General features: G+C 42.1%; 1 protein-coding gene across 4 annotated transcripts in view; it reads right to left on the reverse strand.

Annotated features, from left to right (window-relative positions):
* Nucleotides 1–279: 279 nt before the first annotated feature.
* The window catches only part of LOC138206707 (DENN domain-containing protein 2A), a 37587-nt gene continuing 13274 nt past the window's right edge, over nt 280–24592 (reverse strand). For all 4 annotated transcript variants that reach the window (XM_069163612.1, XM_069163610.1, XM_069163609.1 and 1 more), the window contains 19 exons: nt 18374–18460; nt 14917–15960; nt 13199–13326; nt 11579–11691; nt 11303–11500; nt 10958–11051; nt 9751–9801; nt 9267–9454; nt 8568–8677; nt 7830–7899; nt 7452–7529; nt 6104–6244; nt 5763–5911; nt 3762–3939; nt 3592–3633; nt 3332–3437; nt 2198–2500; nt 1314–1400; nt 280–1177 (listed from right to left, as the gene is read on the reverse strand). In XM_069163612.1, the coding sequence (XP_069019713.1) occupies nt 1146–1177; nt 1314–1400; nt 2198–2500; nt 3332–3437; nt 3592–3633; nt 3762–3939; nt 5763–5911; nt 6104–6244; nt 7452–7529; nt 7830–7899; nt 8568–8677; nt 9267–9454; nt 9751–9801; nt 10958–11051; nt 11303–11500; nt 11579–11691; nt 13199–13326; nt 14917–15960; nt 18374–18459 (3198 nt within the window). In that variant the 5' untranslated portion in view covers nt 18460 and the 3' untranslated portion in view covers nt 280–1145. The remainder of the gene's footprint in view (nt 1178–1313; nt 1401–2197; nt 2501–3331; nt 3438–3591; nt 3634–3761; nt 3940–5762; nt 5912–6103; nt 6245–7451; nt 7530–7829; nt 7900–8567; nt 8678–9266; nt 9455–9750; nt 9802–10957; nt 11052–11302; nt 11501–11578; nt 11692–13198; nt 13327–14916; nt 15961–18373; nt 18461–24592) is intronic.

Here is a 24592-nt window from a genome sequence, read left to right on the forward strand (position 1 = left end):
TGACTGTTTGTTGTTGTAAATACTTGTTGTTTAACAATACTAAACCCAAACCTATGTACATATATAATATGAAACTACTTCTGTTAAATTATAGAGGTTTGTTTGCTGAATGGCGGAGGTTTAAATCCTGATTATTTGGTGTCTAAAACCACTACACGGCAACTTATAACATTAAGTTTGCTAGAAGTGACGTTACATTATAAGCTGAAAATGATACATTAAACCAGTAGAGCTGGACAAATAACACAAATAGATTATTGTTTGATAAAAGAGAATTCATTGGTCTACATCAAATCACTTTATTTATGAAGTTTCATTGCATTCTCAATCAGGTTTCAGGCAGCTCTAGTTGCTTTGTGAAACACGTTGATACTGATTGGCCTAAGATACACATCATCCCTCCCGTTCCTTCCCGACGTCCTCGACTGAAACCCAAGTGAGAGACATGTTCACATTGATTTCCCTCTCATCCTGACATTTTCCTCCGTCTCATTCTGTTTCCAATAAAAGTACTTAAAACAGTGGTACATATCCCCGACAACCCAAAGTGGTCTACAAACAGTCTGCACTAGACTCTGTTAAATAAAGCGTATTAAACACTACAGGAGATTCCTTTGCACTCATTTGAAAGAAATTTAAAAAGAGATTAAGTTTGTCTAAGAAAGGAATATAAATTAACTTAAGAGCCTCCTGTCGACGAAGAAGTTGTACTATTGTATTTATAAAAGCTTCTATAGAAAATACTTGGAATGTATAGGAAATTATTGTACAAAACTGACCCTTCTCCTCACAGATTTACAGGCCAAGTTAGAGAGCAAGAACACTGTTCCTAAAACATTTACACTGTGCTGTACAGTAACACGCTGTAATCTGATACTGTTGGACGTTGCTTTATCGAGTTGGAGGGGAGTTTTGGTCCGAGCTGAGTAAAGCCTTCACAACACCAATGGAATGAGAGGCTAATGAAGCGGAGAGCTAAACCCTAACGTCCCCAGATTCCCTCGTGTTCACAAACTATGAGTCCAGTTCACTTCAGAGGTCCTCCTTCGTTGTGAAGACACGTCTCCATCTACACGTTCTCCACGTCCAGGGAGCGCCTCTTCTTCTGTGTCCTGCTTTCACTGCTGACAGCTGGACTTCAAGTCTCATTTCTTGGAAAGGAATTTCATCTTGTTTCCTGAAACGATCAACAGATCTACATCAAGACATGTTTATTCGAGAAAAATGTGTTTCCATAAAAATTGAAGTTTTTAGAGTTTATGAATTGATCAGCTGAAACAGCTGATTGACTGAGGCTGTGCGGTAACTCTCACCTAAACCCTTGAGGAACTTGTTGACTCCTCTTTGTTCGCTCCCAGGCAACAAATCCAGATACTCTTGTGCTCTAATCTCAAAGAGACCTGGACACAAAAGAACAAATGAGAAAGTCAGACGTTTTAAAGGTGTTAATGACCTCTGCTGGAGTAACATTTAACTAATGCAGAGTAGATATTGATGTATTGATTCTTGTGCTTTTACTGCAACTTATTTATTCATTCATATTTATTCCATTTATATAGAGATCCCATGTTTAAGGTGGATCAACGTAAATTATAAAAAATAATCATGACATCATTGAACTTCACAGTTCATTCTTGAACTTGGAAACAGCAGTTGACAAAACAACATCAGTTTACCTGCTTGTTCTGGAGCTTTTGACCACAACACGCAATCCTCATGACCATTGGAACTTACTTTCCAATTTTTCAAAACAATGTCAACTTCTCGTCCAAAAAAAGTTGTGTAAATAATGAGTTTTGTGAATAATAAAAGCTCCATCACAACTACTGTGAACTAAGTTCAACAGCAGATTAAGACCAGATTATAGGGTTAAGATCTCGAGAGAAAATTAATATCTATACAGTTTCATAGTGTTAGAAGATACCGAAGAGTAATAAAATATATTAGCACGTGTTAAATGGTATAATATTTTTTCTAGGCTTATGAGAAAACTTTGTAGAAACTCTATTGTCTTGAAAAGAGATAATTGTTCACAGTCGCTGAGCAAAAATTTTAATTTAATTTCAACAGGGTTTTAAAAGGTAAAAAAATTGCAGAAAGAGTACTTTTGAATCATACAGAAGGTAAATCTATTCTACTAGTATGTCTATTTGATCAATTCTAAATTATACTGTGACACCCAGTCCAATCTCAATACCTCTAAGTCCCTGCCTGCGCAGCTCCCTCTCCTGGATGAAACCGGTAAACATCTGCATCTCCATGAACACCTCCAGAAACCTTCTCAAGCTCTTGGAAGTGACCGCTTTGCGAAAGGCGTCGCGCTGAAATGAGGAGGAGGAGGAGGAGGAAGAGGACGACGAAGAGGGGCTGGGCAACGCGGGGGAGGAGACAGCCTCATCGTCCCGCTCCGCTCCACCCATGAAGAGGGAGTAGTGACCCACCATCTCCACGAAGAAACGCACGAAGGCCTCCGACACCACCGTGCTGAGAGAGCTGGAGTCTGGGAGGACGAAGAGGAGAGAAAACCACAGAGAAAGAAGGGGAAAAAATTTAATGATATGATATTTACGGGCTTACGTAACAGAATGACCAATGCAGTAATGATCTGCAAAGGAATTATCAGAAGGATTCATTATCTCATCAAGGTTTTTCCAAGGACACACTTTCTTTTTTGGTGACCAAAATCTATTTTGCCGTCTTTGTGACCACACCAGAGAGGCAGCAATGTTATGTTGCACAAGTGTATTGCTACACATTTTTGCGCAATCACATTATCTGCTTCATCACACTTGAATGCCCCTTTAGTATAAGTAGACTTCAGTAAAGGCGCATTAATTAGGACAAATGTGAAATAGTAGCATGTAGCTCTCCAGTTACTTACAAAATTCCTGGAATATAATAGAATTGCCCAGGAAAGTTTTCACTGAGAAATGTTTCAATGTACTACCGAACTATGATCAAGTTGCTCCGTGATAAGTCAAAGGTGTCTCAAATGTCATATTTTTTTTATTATTATTGAAAGCATTTGGCAGCTATCATTAGGGATGTGTTCAATGATTATTGGAAATTTACATCGCAGAAAAAGGAATAAGTTATATTTGGAAATACTCTGAACACTTTAGAATGGTAAGAGGGCTTCAATGCCATCTAAACCAGAGCTTTAAGACAGCTGAAAAACTGCTGATGTTATTTAAAAAAAAACGCAACAACAATTAATGCGGCGAGGAGTCAGGGATTCTTCTTATTAGAAGTGTTCTTAAACGAGATAAAACAGTAGATATCTTGTAAATAATACATCAAAACATAAGCAGCAGAAAATGTGCTGAGTCACCATTGGGCAGATCTCCTTTCTCACAGGCCAGCTCCCTCCTCTTGTCCAACACATGTTCGAGTGCAGCCTGCAGCTTGTGAGGAAGAATGGAGTCCTCATCATCCAGCTGTGGAGGATAGCAAAAAGCCAGATGTAAATACAGTCAACATACAGCAGTGAATTAACATATTGTGTCCACACATCTGGTGGAGTTACTACGCGTGTCATAGAGTTTAACAACGAAAACTTCTGTGTGCTCTCCATGTTGCTATAGTTCCTACCTGCCGTAGGAAGCGGCTGTTGCCGAGGTCGACCACCAGGACCTGAGCATAGAGAGACAGAGTGATGTCATTTCCTGGAGCTATTGTTCAGTGGAGGAAAGGCCCAGAGTCAAGGGCACCACAGCTTACTGCCTATCACAAAAGAAAGAAAAAAAAAAATCTTCTGTTACCTCTTCGATGGGCAGCTCTTTGAGTCGAGGTAGAGAGCTGGAGAGGAGGCCCACTATAAAGGGAGTTGGGGTGCAGACTATATCCAACATGGATGGTGGGAGCACGGGGATGTATGTGTGCTGCCAGGTGAAGGGATAGAGCAGAGCCACGACTGCATGACAGCACTGAGACAATGTGCTGTGGAAAGAGAGACAGAGAAGATCATAGTTATATCAAAATGGAAACTATTTATTAACCACTTCTAATTCTAATAATACAGTACGGTAGAAAAACAATCTTTCAATGAAAAACCCTTTAAGAAACTGTGTCAAGTATTACACTACAAAAGAATACCCTGCAGATACTGTAATAGTGGACTTTATTATTATTCAAATAAACCATCAGAGGTAGTTTTGAACCACTGAAAGTTCTTTATGGACCTTTGAAGCAGTGTTCTTTGAATGCATTTTTAATCTCAGTATTTAACTCAACATGGATGAGAAATTATGTCTGAGGAAAATTAAAATATATAATCCCATGAGAACTGGAAAACTTCATCTAATGAAGATGAAATAAAAGCTTCAGAAAGGGTGCTAAAAGAACAACTTCTGCTTCCGCGGGTAAGAGGGAGCTTTTTAAACTTAATATTATTAATTATCTTAGTAGTATTTTGTCATTTCATACCGCTGTCCTGTTACATAACACATCTCTACATACTGTAGATTCAGTGTACAGTCTATTCTATTTAATCCAGCACATGCACAGCTGCACATCACACGACATTATTATCACTATTAATACCCAGTAATGTACTGGGAAATACTGCTACTGTTACTTTACAACCACCTACTGCATTTGGCTGTGTTAAACATGTAGCACAGGTCAAGACACAGATGATAATACATAATGATGATGCATACTTCTTTGATTCAAATGTGCTGGACACAGAAATGTGAACTATCTCAATTATATTCACAGAAATAGGAAAATATGCCACAAATATCTCTTTGAAAGACAGCTCTGCCTAAATTTCTACCAGCAGATGGTGCTAACTTGCTCCCCCGAAAAAAACAACCTCTCCTGCCACACATTTATTAAAGAGGAACATAAAGTGAAAAGTGAATTTGTTTTTGCCCCAACAAACCTGTTGTCAATCTGAGAGGAATGTTTCAGGTGATGTAACACTTGTAAAAACTGCACAGCGGCAGCACTCACACTGTTGTTTTAATCTGTCCCGGGTGTGCATCTGCTCACAGTTAATTCATTAAAACGTTGACTAGCGAGGTCAAATTTCCACTGAATGGTGGAGGGAGTGCAACAGCTCTGTTTATGAGCTCTGGTGAGAAATGCTTCCAATGCTACCACATAAACCATGTTACAGGAGTACAAAAGGGAAAATACACTAAACTCTGAGAGCTGCATATTGTATTGTTTCTGTTTCTGTTTCTGTATTGTTTCCCTCACTGTGTTTCTTGACTAAATCAGTTTAGAATGACTCATCCCACATGTTGAACCAGGTGTAGCACAGCTAAAAAAAAACTAAAACTAAAACTAAAAACTTTTGGGGGCATCTAATTGCTGTGATAATGGTTTAAGAGTTAAAGATCTGAGTGAACTGCGTTGGCGTGAGGACGTCACTGTGCACGCGCGTGAGCTCTGCAGTCACGCTTTGAAGCCTAACTCCTTCTCTCTGGCATCCATGACAGTTTTCCAGAGAAGAACTGATTGTTCCCCAGACGACTGTATAACATAACAGCATTCCTTCCTCTCGCTCGGTCGAGATCTTCTGTTCCTCAGAATGCCTGTCGACTTGAGGTTACATCCTCCAAACTCTTTACTCTTTACAGCATCATTGCCCCGCCTCCATTCATTTTATAGACGAAGATTTATGAAACAAATTAATTAAATCCCTCTCATGACTCCACCTCGCTGAGGTTTGTTGCAAAGATTGAACATGCGGTCTTTGGTTCGGAAATCAAATGAAGCATCGTGCTTTGTGGCGATATTTTGCTGGAGCCAACCTGAGTTTGTCAGCAGTGAAGATGACCCTGCGCTCCAGCAGCAGAGAGGCAAACACTCGCAGGAGGAGACGGAGGCTCAAGGAGGAGAAGAGACATTCGAAGTCCACGTGTTCCAGACGGGAGTCTGACGGTCGACACAGCTCTATCACCTGCAGGAAAGACAGAGAGAAGGACACAAACAAAAACAAAAAGACTATTAGATGCCATGTACATAATACACGGGTATGCAAAGACATTAATGCACTAATTTATATTATTTTCTAAAACGTGTTGGTTTTGCTGCCAAGATTTGGGTGACAGTGTTTTTATGCAAATCCTGTTTTCCACCATCATCATCTCACCTCTGTCCCAGAGCCAGGTAGGAAGTTTTTGACAGTGATAGTCCTTCCTGGAGCGGGGAAGGGAGCCTCCATGATGCCTCTCATAAAAGGCTGCACCAGAGCAGGAGAGATAGCCCTCCTCTTTTCCACTTCATCCAGGATCTGGAAAAAAGGCAGAGAAGGAAACTCTGTAATTTAAATACCAGTAATCACAAATATGCATACTGGATGTACTGTGTTGGTCTTTCTACCCCTCACTGACAACCCCGGCTCAAATGTAATCCTTTGAATACACCAAAAAAATGCGTACTTTAAAATATTTCTAACTTAGGCGGGGTGATAGGCGTGAAATATGTAAAATATTGTAAAACATGTGAAAATGTTGTTGTTCTTGAGTAACAATACAAAAAGTTTGACTTAGTATTGAAAATAATAAAGTAAAAGTACCAGAGTATAAGCCACAAAGTGTACTTGACGTACTAAAACTGAAGCACTGTTTATGCAGAATGGTACGATTGAGGTTCAGATTTGCTTCTGAATTGAAGTGGAATAAACATGATTTATATATATACACATGTCAACATCAGTGTAAAATGTTTATTTATTTTATTATAGAATTTTGCATTTCCCCTTATTTAACCAGGTAAAAGTCTCACTGAGATTACAGTAACTTCTATCTGTAAATTAACAGTTAAACTGGCATCGGATGCATACTCTGTTGTAAATTAATCCAGAGTGAGGTAACTCTATGTGATGCCTCCTTTGGTTTTGGTCAACCACACTGGATATGATTATCCCCAACTCATTCATTCTGACCGTGTTGCAGAGTGAACAGCCAAACATAGTCAATACAAGAAACGACTATCAGCCAGAATCAGCGATGTTTACTCCTCGACCAACATACTGTGCACACATCTGTATAGTGTTAAACATTTGTGGAGAAGATCTGAAGAAAACACGTATTTAGAAAACCCTTCATTTATGATAATGTATGTATCCTCACAGATCCAACTTTGGCAGTGATATATGCACACTGCAGATATTTACAGAGGTCAACATGCAGATAAATCAAGGCTCATTACAGGGAGCCTTTTCCACTGCGGTAACCACATCAGCTGCATTTCAGCTGTGCTGCTGCGCTGGATCCAAGACTGCAGGGCTCTGTGGGGAAGTGGACCCGGGTAGCGGGAGGAGGTGGGGGGCTCTGTGGGCTCCGGGGGTGGTATTTTTTTGGTGGAGTTGAGGTTGTATGTAAGAGTTTGTGTGAAACTTGCAGTTCCAATGAATGTGATAGAAGTAATAGAACTGCAAGTGATAGATCTGAAAATAGTTTGCGCATTTTTAACTATGCTCAAGTCACTATGTGTACCTTGGAGAAGAGGTCGAAGCATCCGAGGCGACTGACGATACAGTAGACCTCCGGGAGCCTTCGGCCTTTACCGCTGGGCTGAGAGCGGCCAGAGAGAAAAAGACAGACAGAAAGTCAGAACACAAGACTGCTCACCCAACTACAACTAGGAGGATTAGAGCAGTGGAGCAAATCAAAGCCTTTGTTTTGCAGAGACTTTGCAAGTACATTCAGGAGAAAAATCGGAATAGTATTTTCAAGCAAATTCAAGAAAATATGTCGGGAGGTTAACAGGAGCAGAAGGAATTGGATGAACAAATTTATAATGAGGGATTAACGTTATTAAAGTGAATTAGAGGATGCTTGTGACCGGGGGCAGTAGCGTTTTTTAGAGCATACCAGTAAACGCCGGCAGTATCCAAACCGCCTACTTCCATCTTCTCCAGTCAAAACGAATGAGAATGTCTCACTGGGGATGTGTGAAAGAGAAGAAAAAAAAGATCATTCACAATCTGGAAACTATTTAAAACTGTTACATGGAGTTCAGAAAATTTCATTCAGGGCTGAACTTTTGCAAACAAAACCTGACTTTGTATGAGGAAAGACCCTCAGGACAGGCTTACTCTGGAAATACCCACACAAAACCTCCTAACTTCTACCCGACAGGTATTCATTGACCTTCTTGACAGGGGAGAGTGTCAGACAGTTTGTTGCAGGTGTGTGTTTGCTGGCCCCTCACCCTTCAGGCATTTTTCTCCAGCTAATTATTAGCCATCATCATGAGGACACACATCATCACTTCTTGGAACAATGCAGGCGTTGAGAGGCGGTATTGGGTAACACAGCAGTATACAACGAAAGGGGATTTTGTAATAACAAGCCAGGTGTAAGGTGCTAAATCCACCGTTTCTCCTTGTATGAATTTGTCATTTTCAGTGCCTTGTAGTTAATGAAAGAATAGTCATATTTACAAGCCATTAGGTCATTTTCTTTCTTTCAGTTTCCTCACTACCAGGTGGTTATTAGCAAGGAAAACAGCTGAGCTATTACCACTCTGCTGGGAAATACCTGTGTCGCTGTTTAGTTTCGCTTCACTTTGTTCCTGTGTGCCACGGCAGCAGACAGACTTGGACTGACCTGGGAAAGTTGTCGACAGGCGCCCAGTCCTTGGCGTCGGGGAAGCAGAACTGAGGGATGACCTTCAGCTGGTCCTCGGTCTCCCGCATGAACTTAAAGCTCCTCTCGAGCTGGATGACAAAAGAAAAAACAAGTGGAAACAAATTTATTTCACATATTTAACACTGCTGGAAGGGTCACACTATTAAAGTCTGACAGTTTCGCAAGCACAGTTTCCAGATTAGAATCCTGAGATACACAGAAAAATAAAGTGTACCTCTTCCTAAAAAAACATCACTCATACTGAGACTACACTATTACTCTTTTTAGTAAGTGAGACTTGAACAAATGGCCTTGATAAGATAATAAGATAATCAGAAGTCTAGATGTTTTACATCACACCAAGTTGTGTACTACAAAATTACAACACTATAAAAAAAGAAACGCTACCTTTTTCCTTGGCTTTTTTTATATTTAAAAAAAACTGGTGTTTATGTTCCCATAAATGTAGAATTTACAGTTTCCTGTGACGTTTCTTTTCCCTGACAAGAGCTTCCATGTGCTTACGAACTGGTGTATACAGGTTGTATTATACTATTGGTCAGGTAAAAGAACAGAGATCTATTTGGGTAAAAAAAAACAACTCACAATGATGCTTCCTTTGCAGAATTTTTTTATTTCTTCTCATTTGGCTTCGGTAACATTGCTATCCTCTTTTACCTTGAGAGGAAACTGCTGTGTGACTTCCGGCAGGTAAGGAACTCCGGCTTTGGTCTTGTGGAGCGCAACAACTATAAAATACTCAAAGAGTTTCCTCTCCTGCAACTCCATCAAATCCTTCTCCAAGGTCCGGTACCGCCCCGCCTGCCTCAACATGGACTGGACCGACACCAGCCGCTGGCTGTGAGCTGAGGGACGGAGAAACACATTTCATGTGAATACATCCATGTCCATGCACATATGTAGACACAAGCAAATAAGTAACGCAATCTACAGTTCCATCTGTGTGCATTTCAGATGTTTATAATCTGCTGCAACGATGAAAAAAAGGAAAACTGTGATTTGAATCAGTTTTTGTACACGTCCCTAATGTGCTTACTTTTCAATTATTACATTACACAGATACACAACTATTTCATACGTGTACTGCTAGACATGCACTATGTAGTTACTGTGTGTACGAGTATTGATTGTGTGCTCTCACCTTTAAGTTTCTCTTCCGTGTCACTTTCCGACTCACTGTTCTCATCTGTCACTAAACAAAAGGAAAGAGAGAGTGAAAAAGAAAAGCAGAGTGTGATGAGACTGCAAATAACACAGGAAACTCAGGCACATGGAAATTGCTGTCATTGCTTTCATTCCAACCGTAGCCACTCGCACACGAAAACACCCAGGCCTCTGAAACATGGGTCAGTCTCAGCCGACACAGAAATGTTGCCTTGGCCATGAAACTAAATGGATTCACATGACGAGGTACTGAGGCTGCATGGACTTACGGAAAAAACACATTATACATTTCACATGTACAAATACATGTGACCACATACACGTGATTGTGCAACATGTGAAACATATATTTAGCCCATAGGAAGCATGGTTTTGGAACATTTTAATGGTGCAATGTGTGAAGCCCATGTAGATGCCCATGTGAAAACCCATCCACATATTTTCCCATGTTATTATATATTGCAACATGTGGTACACATGTGATCACAATTGTCCCATGTGGAAAACATGGACAACCTGTGTGTTTTTTCTGTAAGGGTGAACATACAGTACAAAGTCTTGGTGGTCAAACTATGGGCCATGGAAAAGGTAGCATGATGAAAAGCGTCTGCAGCGTGTAGAGTGTTGACAGAAAAGAAAGTTCCTTTCGGCGTAGTGGCTGGGCAGACATGAGCTACACTAATGTTCTTAGATGGTTTTGTGTGTTAGTATTATATGTCTTTCACATGTTGTCTGTGATTTGCCAGATTTTTCTCTCCCTACATATTTTCCCTTCAGGGGGTCGTCTATCAAGATTTGCATGAAATATTACACATAGTGCCAGACGATCATTGAACAGAAGAGAGAAGTAAAAATGTCAGAGAAAGATTGTCCCGATGTTAAAAAAAAAAAAAAAAAGGCCTTAAAGCAATTCCCGAAATTCAAAACCAGGATCTACACCTGAATCTGTTGACACACTAGAAACTAAACACTTGTGCCTCTTCTCTACCCCTTTGTCAGATTTGATAGAAATAAATTACCAAATGTTTGAGATATCCTGCTAACAACAGACGACAGGCATAGCCCTTATTTACTGCTTAAAAAGGTGCAACTAGTGAGTGTTGACTTTCTTTCACTAAATCCAGAGTTGATGGGTAAAAAACAAACAAAAGCTTTATGATGTGCTGTTATACGTGACGCCTCACCTCTCCCTGAGCTGGACTCAGTCGACTGAGACACCCTCTTCATGCGTTTCTTCCCTCTCCGTGCCTCGAAGATACCGTTGATTTTCAGCACCATCTGGAGGAGTTCAGGTAAAAGAAATGTCAATCTTTAATAAACAAAACCTGCCAGGTTCCTATTCATTACAATACAGCTTCAGTGTGGCCTTCCTCTCTGCACACTTCCCACAGGAAATATCCATCAGAAATGTTCCTCTGCCTTACTCATCCCCAGATGTCAGCCTGAGTGGACCGGCTCCGAACCTCCCTGAGCTGCATGTTGGACCATAAATCACAGAACTCTGTGAGAGGCCTCTCAGACCTCCGTACCTTGGGGATTTTCCTCCGTCTGCGATTGTAAGGGTCTCCGGAGAGACTGGGGGTGTCGTCGGGGCTGCTGGGTGTTGAGGGGGGGCTGATGCGGGACGGTGAGGAGATGCCAGTGTCTCTGTTGGTCTTTCGTAGCTCCGGGACCTTAAAGCTTCGTCGTTCTGAGTTCTGTCTGAAGAAACCAGGTTTGGAAGAGAGCTGGTAGAGACAAACACATTATTTTAGTATAGAGCTGCTTCAGTTTGTCTTTATAGTGATGTATTGGTGATCAGCTACCTTTGTTGCTGTGTCGGGGACCGGAGATGAGGAGGCAGGTGAAACACATTTGCTTCCCAAGCAACTTCTCTCCAGCTCTATATCTTCATAGGGGTTTTCCTTGGATGGAGGATCTTCAGAAGAAAAAACATGTTTGTTTCAACAAATCACTGTCTGCCGGTTTACGTAACAACCATAATAACCTGCTCTTTCCAGGGAGCAGATAAGTATTCTTTCCATATCAATCATGTTTGTTTTGCCAGATGATTCCAACTCCAGATGTGCAGAGAGGTAGTAGTTTGCTTCCCCTAGCTCATATTTCGCTGTGATAAGATGTTTGCACGAAAGCTAAATGTAGTCCCCCCCCCCCCCTGCATATATGGTGCAAGGTAGTTTTCTAAAAACCTGTGCCTCTTCCTCTCTTTGTCTGTCTCTCTATCTCTCCTCTGCTCTATCAATCCATCCACCAGATGTGATCTGTATGAGTAGGCGAATGAAGAGGGACGTTCAGTTCTCTGCTCCTTCTCCCTCCAAAGAAAACAAGGGACCAGTATACTGTTTTTCACATTGCTGGCTGATGTCACACTAATCTCTACAGTGTGTGCGTGTGCGTGTCTGTGTGTGCTGTCAGCTATACACATGTGAGTTAGCCTCACACTCCTCTAACACTGACAGGCATGTGGATTATGTGTTTAAAGCGTGTTTATGTGAGGTTTGTGGGACTTTGAGGACATCCCAACCATTCACCACACTATCTATAGCTCTCCCTCCCTGAGCTGTTTTGTGAGCGCACAACGACAGTAAATTTGATTTCTTTTACCCATGGGATGCTGGTTAGTGTTTGGTGAACAGTGTCTGAGTATGTTAATGAACAATACTACTGTATGAAAGGAGGAAACTATAAACAGATCCAAAATAAGTTGTGGCATCACTCAAATATAATTACACTTAATTCGATTGTTGCCAGCAAGCAGCACTCATTACACACCAGTCTCCCGATGAAAATCAAACACACACTGAAGCCATTGCCAGTAATGTGCCATGACTCTGAGCCCTTCACATGCCCCCTGCTGCACTGACAATCACAGGAACCAACCTCAGCTTCGGTACACGCTCACACAACGCCACTATTGTACGTTATGAAATTAAACAGGCTCTAGGTGGGGTTGGCATAACAGTGCAGACAATAAGGTAGGAACGTAGTTCAGGTTTCTACGTATAATTTTTTAATAAAAGTTGAAGCAGCATGGCTCTAAATTAAAAGTGGGGCAGAAAAAACAGAGCAGCGGTAGGACAGTTTGTCCTCCTCCTCAACTCGGGTACTGAACTCTGTGACACCCGTGGATACAAGAACTGAAACTCGAGGGTCATGCAGCTTATATAGGACACAGGAAATACAGTTGTAGGACAACATTAAAGAACTGAAACATTAAAGAACTGACAACATTAAAGAACTGAAACTCGAGGGTCATGCAGCGTATTTAGGACACAGAAAATACAGTTGTAGGACAACATTAAAGCTAAAGTGCACTTCTTCACTCAAAGTTAATATTGTAACAATTTGAAATCACATGTTAGAAACCTGATTTCTCAGGTTCCAGTTGGTTGAGGAACAACATAGGAGCGATATGCATTAGTTACCTATTATGTCCTCGTAGACATTCTCTTCTGATAAAGTGCGTGTTAGGCCCAGTCTAGACTGGGCGTACCAGTCCACCCGGCAGCTTTCTGTAGAAGACTGTAGCAGATCCTCAAATTCGTAAGACTTCCTGGTGGACACAGCAGCACAACGATTCAGCAAAGTTTCACCCCCAATACAAAGAAACAGGAAGAGATTGCTGTCATGTTGATACTTAAAAAAAACGATTAAAATGTCAAGCAGCAAAACTGATGTTACCATTTGATACTTGCAACATTTAAATGAACACATCTGTGTTCGATTATTACCAAAGAAAAAAGCCCAGTAGAATAAAGTAACAAGAACATCCAGGGTTTGCGTTCCCACTAAGCTGCCACGTTATTAGTAAAGCTTCCTGCAAACAAGGCAATGCAATACAAAAGCCCTGCCATTAATCTCACCTTTTAGAAGCTTACATACTGAGTTTTCTTCTGTGTAGTGTTGCAGGATTGAATTGTTGCAACTTCATAACATACTATAATATAACAACATAACATGCTTTCCTTCAAGCTTTCTCTTGTTATCTGGATGTCTGTATTTGTCTTTAAATTGCATTTGTAAACTAGCCATTTGACGGAACCTGGCACATGGACATCATAGTAATGTTAAACATTTGTGCATTGTTTCTGATACATCAAATAAAGTTAAGCAACATCAATGGACGGATCACCACCTCTGTTGTAGCAAGAACCAAACATTACAATCCTTTAAACAGTGGCTTTTATTGCAGGGCTGCTGGACAGCATTGGACGAAGCTAGGTGTATCTAATAAATTGGTAACTCTGGGTATTTGTGAACACACAGGACGAAGAAACAAAAATGCTCCCTCCAGAGGGAGACAGCCTGACCAAACAAAGGGCTTGACACAGCACACTTGAACAGAGCTTCCACATATGGTATGGAATGTAATGGATCCAAGCCAAGCTCCAAACAAGAATTCAGACCACTGGAGAAAGTGAACAATAGATGTGCTCCAATATTGCAGAGTTCACATTTTTTCCGTTACCCTACAGACCCCTGTATATTTGATTGGAAACATCTGAATTCAAGAACAACTAAGTAAAACTTTCAACATGTTAATTGTTCATGGCCGAATAGGTGTTTCAGATTCTGGAGCAGATTTTAGGCAACAATGCAGAATGTTACATTTGAAAATTCAAACTCTGCACAGTGAATTCCTGACGACTCATTTGTGACAGCTGAAGGTCTTACACATCGCTTCTACCGTCAAGTCTAAAACTCTTGAAAAAGCAAAGGGCCTCTTTGACACCACTCTTTATGTTGTTCTCTCCTTCCAGTTGAGTTCTGGAAGGAGGAATGAGTCGAGTACATTCCTCAGATCCAACCAATGAGCTCATTTTGAGGGATATTTAGATACAGCATGAGGTCACTGGTGGTTTTGATTTACAGCAGATGTGGGAGAGATGTTGTGCACCTCAGTGTTTGGCCGGTGGTGTTGGGGGAAAGGTTAGAAGAGCTGTACCCCGAACCATCGCTGGTTAATCCTGATTTCATAACAGATCATTAAACTATATATTTCTGAAAATGTTGCTTTGGAGTTGAGGCACTTTAAATGTCTTTTCAGCACTTCTCAAGCTTCACTAAAGGTCTAGAAGTCTGCCACTAGACAGAGAGTTCAAACTAGTAATGGTTGCCCATATTTGTCGTCATTTCTTCTTACCTGTTGCTACTGTCGCGTGCTTTTGCAGCCCACGGTCTCCTGCAAACTCCTGGGGGTGGGCATGTGGGCAAGGGTGGAGGAGGAATGGAGGGCAAAGGAGGCAAGTTCCTCTTCCCCTTTCCAGAGCATGGCCCTGAAACTGGGGTGGTGGGTGGTGTGTGGTGCTGGAAGGTTCTTTGAGGTTTAGGTAGAGGGTTTATAGATGGAGCACCTGGCTCACTATATACGTTCTCTGAATCCCCCTCCCTCCTCCTCCGTGACCCACCGGGTCGAGCCACATCAAAAGTCCCAAAAATGGGCTCATTGGCCCTCTTTTCTGTTTCCTCCAGTTCCTCCTTTGAAGGAGGGCAGAAGTAATTCCCTGGAAATGCCAGTGAAGGCCTGTCAGGAACCTCCTTTGTGGCCTTCTCCAGTTTCTTAACATGAGTTAAAACAGTCTTCTTGTCTTGGGGTTGTTCTGTTGGCTTGGAAGCCCGAAACCCCCTCTCGAGCATCACTTCTCTGTCTTTGTTCGTCAGGCCTTCTGGAGATTTGGGCCTTGAATCCCCCAGCTTTCCAACATTCTCCTTCCCTGAGTCTTGTCTCTCCCAGCTGACAAACCTCTTGCTGTCTGTCCTTTGGACCTCTGCAGCTTTGGGTTCCTTTTTCCTCACTGTCTCCACTTCCTTCTGTGTTGCACTTAGTGGACATGTCCCTGTAAGAGTTGGGGGGGCAGACTCCTTTTTGCCCTCCCATTGTGATATCTTATCACGGATGCTTGCTGTCTTGGCTCCTGCTGGGCTCTTGTTGTGGTTCAGCTTGCCACACAGCCCGTTCTCCATGTTGGGAGTCCGCGTGTCAGAGGTGGTGGTGGCTCTCCTGTGAGCCAGCATGGTGTCAGGGGGCCCTGGGCTGTCGCTCAGGCTGAGAAGAGGGGAGAGGGGACGCTTGATGGACACAGCGGTGCCCCTTTGGTCTCTGTCCCCTGGTGACCTGCACACCTCTTGGGGCTGGGGCACCGCAGACGACGGAGCCTCCCCGACCTTCAAGCCACAGCACTGGAGCCTAGAACAGAAACACACACGGAAAAATGAACACCTGCATCACAAACAAAGAAAATATTATGTACACTAGAGGAATGAGGTAATAAATGAATGAATGAATAATCATTTTTACTGTCATACACCCACAGGTTTACAAGATGCTTCTTAAAATATACATTTTATATTGAAAAATGTTATAAAACAAAAGAAAAGAATGTGAACACGTGGTTCTGTATCCTGATACAAATCATAAAATACAATACTCACATGTTGAAAATCTTTTAACACAAAAATGTAGTATTAAGCAACCTGCTGATGGGGGAAGCAAGAGTTACTTATACAAGATTTCTTAAAAGTAAAATAGTGCTTATAATAATCTTCCTTTAAAACTGGTAAAAAAGGATTTGATACCAGAAGGTTAAATGTTTTAGTTAACCCAGGAGTAAAAGAAAACCTTACTATAGATACATATTTTACAAACCCTGGCCAGTTACTGTACCTTGAAAAAAGTTTATTTAAGCAATTCTGAATTAAGATATTGTAGCATTTTTGGAGGTCTTTTTTTTTTTTTTTTTTTTTTTTTTTTGCAGTAAGTTGTTTGGGTAGCTTTCAAGATAAAAAAAAAAAAAAAAAAAAAGGTCACAAGATGTACACAGGTTGTGAGGAAGGAACAAAAGTAAACGCAGAGACAAACAAAACATGCGAACAGTCTTCTCTCGTTAAGGGGGCAGTGCTAACCATGTCGATAAAAAAAACAAACGGGGAAAGGACATTACACTGTTGTCAACTCTCAATATTTATAGTGCAATTAATTTCATAGAAATGTCAGTTGCTGCCATCAGTGTACATAGCGAAAAATAATGCTCACCGTGGCTCTTAAAATTGGCCACGTAATGCGAGTGCTTACAATTACGCTCAAATGGATGTTTGTTTTATGGGGTAAACAAGAGTTCTTGTCAAAAGATCCGAGGGGTCTGCTTTGTGCCTCTGTTTCAGCTGTGAGTCACTCCTTCAACGTTACTGGGTTCATGACTGTTTGAACTCTAGGTTTGGGGGTCAACGTTTACAAGCTATGCTCAGCTATTTCTGGAGAGGAGATTGAAGTATACACAAATGAGGGGAGAGGGCAAAGTGTAGACGTGCATCTTTTCTTTTCTACTCCTGACCCACAAAACTGAGTTTTGTCCCAAAGCCCATTCATCAAATGATTGAATTTCCAACAAACAGAGGAAACACGGCCTTGCTGGGTGACTTCTGATGACATTGCTGGATGTGAAAACCAACCGATGCAATCAAGAGGAAATGTCATGGGGGAATTACTGGTTCAACTTTCCTGAAAGATCTTTAGAGAACAGAAAGAAACTTGATGTTGTAACTAAGGCCACCGAGGAAACGAAATAATTCTCTTCCAAATTGCTCTTGGTTTTATTAGCGTGGCCCCTTCTCTTCCTCCCCCTTTTCTTTCTCCCTCCGTGTCCCTCGGGTGAAACAGCAGTTTTTATTAAGCATGAAGCAACAGAAGGAAAAAACTAGGTCAAACACAAAAAGCCTAGTAAAGCCAAGTATAGGAATAGGCAGATGGCTCGAGTGATGGAGTTACAGAAAAAGTGGAGGAGATGCAGGAGGAAATCAAGAGAGTTTTTCTTCTTCGACTTGAATAACACCTGTTGTGGTAAAGATAGACAGAGTAATAAAAAAAAAAAAAAAAAGTGAGTATTTCTAACTAAAAAATGCACGTTAGAGAAATCCTGTCTTTCACCCATGGGCACAGATACATGGAGGAAAAAGGATGTGGGTCATTGAAAGGCAGGGAAGGGGTACAAAGGCACAAAGCGTCTCTGAGCAGCTCAGCTAACACATGACAAGCAGATAAATGAAAGAGTCTGAGATGGACAGAAATATTCCTGCACATCAACTTTTGGCAATCCCCTCAGGAGAAATGTATTTAGCTTTTGAGCGAAGGTTATTGACATGGCAGACCCTCCAAATAACAGACTTTGAAATGCCCCACTAGATAATCCCTCCTATTGGCACAAACCAAAATCCCTTAATTATAATCTAAATGGTACTAATGAATATTGCAAGGATGACAGAAGGGACCTTAGAGAGTGGTCATGGAGGGCTGAGACAGCGGCAGCAGGGGGGCAGTAACAGTATCCAGATGCCAGATGGCCAACCCTGCCCCGTTCTGCTCTCTTAACCTGCTATTGTTATACTGTTGACCTTAATGGAAAGGGGCGTCTCCAGCTTGCTTAAGACCATTTCAGAAGTTTATGATGACTATGAGAAAAAAAATTCAATCGTGCCTCGGGCAAGCTTGTCAGGTCCACTCAGGTGGCCTCAGGAAGAAGCCTCGACACTGTTATATTCCTCATTTATACATCAAAAGATCACAATTCATCGTGAATTCACGCATTGGCTTTTGAGGCACGTACCCGTTGACTGATTGGTAGATACAGTTGTCAGTGTTTGTACAGAGCAGCAGGGCCCTCCCACCGGTCATGGTGCTAGCAGCTGGCATCCTGCACAGACAGACAAAAAAAAAAAAAAGACAGTCACTTAGTAGAATATATTTGTATAATGGGGTGAGTACACTGTTAGGATGAAAGCTTGTTTAAACACGTGAATGCAACGGCAAAGCAGCCAAGCCAAAAGTGTTACAGGGCAAAGTTTGAAATATTTCAGCTTGTATTCTTTTCTAAATATATGGAGATGATACACAAAAATAGCAGACATATAGACTGACAAATGAGGGTTGAGTCAAAAGATGAACTACCTCAAGGAGTCGTAGTGTGTGAATGTAAACTACCAAATGGCTCAAACAAACCCCGTATTTCTGTGGTTACTGAAATTCATTCCTGAACGAAGCGGACCTCACAGGTCGCATGGCATCCCACCAGACTGCCATTCCCTACATGGTAAGTAATTGGAGGATACAGCTGAAAACAAAGCTGGAGCAGCTAGCCAACGGGCATAAACACACTTTAGCTCCCATCACCCAGTGGCATTGTGGGTAAACGTATGGAAAATACTAAAAGCTCCGCACTGTAATACAATTAAGCCACATAAGGAAAACATCGGTGGCATCAAGAGAGGGGTACTCAGTTTAACTTTTTAGGTTATCCTTTGAGTTTTGTCTTTTTGCACTTTCCAGAAGATATTTTTTTTGAGTATTTTCCAGTCAAAGTACCGCGAACACAGTTTTTGTTTTTGCAGTTCTGGTCTTCTCTTCAAATTCTGCTTTCATTGCAGAAAATAGCTCTCTCAATTTGTCGTGTATCTTCCAGCTACATGTTTACCTTTGGGGACGAGTAGAGCCAAGGTGAGTGTCAACTAATTTTAAATTATTACTTGTCCATTTGTCAGAGTATAAATTAAACCAGATCCACTTGGAGCGTAGCAAGACCAGTACATATGAAACATTGAATTAGAGCCGCTGGTGCACAGTGCTCATGACTTGGCCTATAAACACTGGTGCAGGCCTGGCATGGAGCAAAAGGCCGTGGCCTCTGTCTGGCAAAGATGTAGTTAACACAACAGAGAGGGATAGGTCAGGGTTATATTCATACATTTATCCTATAGAAAATTCACAGAGACACTAATGCATGCTTTGCCACCCTGCTGCATACTCAAACACCAAACCCCATATAAAAACACACCTACATGGACCTGCACATCCTGCCAAAGAGTCCATATGCCAGACCAACACATGGATTTGTGAGTGTGACTTCTACCAGATGTGCGAGGATACTTTAGGGTATTCGCAGGCCGTTAAACATTTCCTGAGCACTGCTTGGCCCAACTCCCCCTCTATCCCTCTCCCTATAAACCTCCATTAGCTAACCCTGACACTTCTCTTCCTTGACCCCCGACTATGTAGGGAATGTGGGCCTCATTCAGCCAAATTCCACGAATTGTTGTCCAAACTGGCGGTGACGTAGAATAGCCATTAAAAAAAAAAGTATCAGTAAATTACGTAAAAGAAATTATGATAAACAGCTGAACTCCCCAAGCTAATGACATGATTGGCCCTCTGGGTCCAGTGTTTTGGGATGACTCCGGTCTTGTATGTTTTTCTCTTCCAGAGTACAAATGGACACTAAGGAAAAGTTGTGGTCTCGTCTGACAAGAAGAAGACTACAAGTACATGTCATCTTTTAGCTTCTAGTTTTGCTCACAGCTCAAGCCATTCATTTCTTTGTCTTTAGCTCCCCCCTCCTCGGTCCGAGGCCGAGCCCCCAAGAGAGATGAGAAAGGAGGAGGAGGAAGAAGAAGGTTTGCGTCAGCCATCCACTGGCCTGTAGACCCAAATTATTTTCAGCTGTGAGCCGAACGGGGGTCACATGTTTGAGGGGAAACATCAACCGATTTTTTTTTTTTTTTTTTTTTTTCCTTTTTCTTCCTCCCCCTCCTGATGATTTTCTCCTTCCTAAAACCTAACACAGAAATGAAGAACAGAAATCCTGCATGGAAAGGAGGGTGGGCAAGGGGGATTAAAAAGAATGTATAGAGCCTTCTAGTTTTACCGTAATTAAACCGTAAAACTTCTACGGTTAAAATGTTTTCTGAGTTGCATGTCAGAGGGGCAGAGGAAAGATGGGAGATATGAATAAAAGGAGCAGTAGAGACGGGGTTTGGGGAGACGGGGGTTGTCAAAACTAAAGAGGAAAATGGATATTGCAAGGAATAATAAAAGTATACTGTTGCACTGTGAAAACATTACAGGCTTTTAGGCTGTCCCACTTCATTGTTTGCTGCCCGAAGGCCAAAACAAGAAGTGCTTCTTGGTGGAATTTCCAGTGCAATAAAAGGTAATTTGGTATTTTCCCACAATTCTGACTTACTGGACTTGAACACATCTCAAACTTGACTCATACATGCAGGACAGTGCTTACCAGCACTCGCCTGAACCTGACAAGCAGTAGTGTATTCACATCTTGTAAAAGCAGTAAATTTGACAGCATTTGCTGGTTTTACTGCGTTCGGTTACTGAGGAAACTCTTTTCGGCAGGCAGCAAAGGCTTTTGTCTCCTACAGCCACAAGCAACTATTGTTAAGAGTGACCCCCGGAACAAGATGGCCACCATAACAATGCCAAGATTGAGGGAAGCCATCTGCTGAGGCCAATAAAAACATCACCGGGAAACTGCGACCCAAAAGAGCCCATTTAGACACTGTCCTGTGAGGTGCGACAGGCCGTACGCGCCGCTGCAGAGGAAATGGAAGTGCTATTGTTCATCGGCAACTAGAGCGGCAGAGGAGCGTTTCACGGAATGGAAATTATTTGCTTGTTTGATATTTCTGCTTCAAAGAGATGTTTTTGTTGTTGGTATCTTCTATTCCTGGAATCACCTGTTGACTCTTCTACAGTAATTATTTATAATGATCTTGAGATAAAAATCAATAAACAAATAGATTTCATGTGGGACCAACAGTCCTGGCCACCGATGAAAAAAGAGTTCATGCTCACTGAACAGCACGCAGTCCTAAATACCTAAAGACTTCAGTAGATAGAGATAACAGCATGCAGCGGGGGGGGGGGGGGGGGGGGGGGGGGGGGGGGGGGGCGACAGGGCATCAGAGCCAAGCATCAGTTATATAACAAACCCTGCAGGAGATTTCTATCAAGGGATGGACACTGGCTATCGGGACATGGACAGATGCTTACAAACATGCGCTCACATGTACCACAGAGAGAAGGATGTTGTTTAGTTTTTAGGCTTAACGGTTGAAGCATGCTGCTGTGTTGCTGTAATAACTAGTACCTCAGTTATTGACTAGCAGCACCTATTTTAAAAATGTAAAGTAAAGTGAAAAGAGGAGAGAGGGAATCAACAGTTTACTGTATGGGAGCAAGTCCAATAGATCTATAGCAAGAAAAGTCAGTCTGCTGGAGGACTTTTGCAGCCACTAGAAAACAAGGATACTGAACAGATAAAAATGAAGAGAAATCAATGCTACTTTTACCAAAAGTGTGGAGGCCATGCTATACATGCGCCAAAACAAATGATCCTCTCTCAGCGCCTGTTATAGGTGATCACAGCCAGGTCAAGCTCAAATAAATGCACTGTCCAACCGTCAGACAAGATGTTGTCCCCAGACTTAACGCTGCAGTTGGACCCTTCTCCCCACAGGACAGGTCACACGGACTCCAAAATACTTGTGTATTATATGTTAGCAAGCTCACATATTACTCAACTCGATCCACACGCAGGCCTTTCATAGGTGACCCTTGACCTGACTAGGTTTTTCATTTTGAACTCGCACAATGTTGGATTCCCAGAGGTAGCCCGCAGAATCTGCCTGGACTCATTCAATGGCAGTGATCACACACACAAAGACACGCAAACGCAGCCACACTTTTCCACAATGAACCGGTCCTCAAGCTGAGTTAGTTATGAGCTATCTTGTGCAGTGACAACTATTAGTCATCAGTAGTTGTGTGTACTCCGTCATCATCAGTCATTTTAAATGTTAAATTTCTCTTTCTCGTGCTCTTTGCTATGTAATGCAAAGCAGGTCTGAACAGTATCAGCGCAGACAGTGATATGGTCAATTGGCCTTTTTGAGTCATAGCTTAATAGATGATGTCATGCTCCAAATATTATCTCAAGTGTTAATGTTTCGTGATAATGTGACAAAGTTTTGCTGGTGGCATAGCATTAGCTCCATCACACTATATGCAGGTGGTGTTGTCAGTGTTTCATAATTCGCTATATCAGACCTCTTGGCTGCTGTCAGCGAGCTGTGGGTTTGCTGCTGTTATGGTGCTCTGGAGGCCTGCCTGTCTGCCTCTTCCCTCCAGCTGCTTCTCATAAAGATGTCATCCTCCCCTCCATCCAGCCCTGCAGGAACAGCTAACATCATGACATCATCAGCCCTCGCTTGTTCTTCCCCAAACTGATTTTCTCTCTGTCATTTCAAAATACCAAAAAAGGGCAAAGTCACTGATAGCTCACGCTGCCTTTCACAGTTATCAGGACTTGGAGTTACACTAAATACAGAAAGCAACCAAAGAGCAGACGTCCATAGACCACCCATCATCATACGAGTTGGGTTTTCAAGTAAATAGAGAAAACACGATAGCTCAAAATGTGAATTAAAGTGAAGAAGAAACGAATATTGATTTCTTTCTCCTTGTTTCTGCACCCAGGCTGAGCTGGGGACCCTCTCCCCTTCAAGCTGTGGTTCAGTATAACATGTGCCAAACCCTTGCCTGCAATCAATTTACCGCACCACTGCACATTCAGCCAGCTCTTTCTGGAATGGCAAACTTGCCTGCTTTTTTTTTCCTCCCGGTCCTTCACTCTTATTTCACCCTTTCATTCTCTTTCTTTCATTCCCACTTAGTCTTGGAGTTGCGAAAAGAGAAGTATGATAGAGCAGGCAGTCAAGGAAGGAAGGAAGGAAGGAACTGAATCTTTTGCCTCTCATTCTCTTTCACACTTAACTGTAGTTTGTCTTATATTCTGCCAATCTGGAGCAGAGATTGTTTATTTATTTTGAGCACAGTACGGTTGTCATGGGGTGTTTAGTTTGAAACATAAGGGGACTTCAAAGTGACTGACATGCTGTCTTGACCTCAGAGGCTTTGGAAAGGTTCTTCCAGGCTCCTGCACAAGTAGGGGAGGAAGGTTTGATGGAAAAGGAAAGAATGTATAGTGAGAAAGAGGAGGAGAGCGGTGGGCAAATAAAGACTGGAATCTTATCGTGTCTCTGCAGTCTCCCACTCTGTGTTTCTGTCTTTGTGTCCTGTTCAGGGCCCCTGCTGCTTTCCCAAACTGATTTCATAGCAAGGCCTTGGAATTGAGCCAAACAGGCCAGCTCTATGACTACGTGGGTCTGTGTATGTATGAAAGTGTTACAAGCCTGGAAGTTAACACACACACATGCAGTGCAGTGCATGTACAAGCCACCTCACTGCCCAACGTGCTGTCCAAACCCATTGACAATCCTCCTGCCCCGTTGTGCTGTGTCCCCTCGGCCCTCCACCCTCCCCTCTCCCTCCATTGTACGAGGAGGATGGATGTGAGACAGCATTGAAACTGGGTTAGCCACAGAACCAGACAGGAACTAAAGGGGGATACCACAAACAATTAATTTCTCCCTGCATGTTTTTTGCTTATCAGCCCAGTCTAAATATAATGCAGTTATCCATTGTTGTAGTTCTAATGCCACACATATAACAGTTCTTGTTATTGTGGTTGTCGTTTTTAACAGGGACTCCTGACGGCCCGGGTGTCTGCAGTCTATCCCGCTGGGAGCTGGAAGTACGATCCAGAATACTACCTCAGAAAATGTATAAACAAATTGTAATTATGACTGGGGTCACAAAGGAAGCCACGACGGATGTAATTATGGTGCACGGGCACGACCACGGGACAGACTGCAACACCATTTAGGAGGCTTCTTCTACATGAAATGAGTAGTTATTTTCTTGTTTGTCTTGGTGCAGACAAACAGATACAAAGTGTGATGTGACCTGGAGGAAGTGAGAGTAAGGCCAACCTCCTGAAATTAGTTGTTCGGGCGAGTTTTCTTGCTTACGTCTTCACTCTGTACAGTAAGAACTTGAGTTTGTTGCTGATAAATGTGACAGCTCTGACTACCGCAAGGTCAAAAAATGGCAACAAACGGAAGGAAAACTCCACACA

Source organism: Embiotoca jacksoni, unplaced genomic scaffold (assembly GCF_022577435.1).
Source record: "Embiotoca jacksoni isolate LCO1_2020_lvr unplaced genomic scaffold, fEmbJac1.0.p SCAF_3, whole genome shotgun sequence".
In the NCBI taxonomy this organism is placed as follows: domain Eukaryota; kingdom Metazoa; phylum Chordata; class Actinopteri; family Embiotocidae; genus Embiotoca; species Embiotoca jacksoni.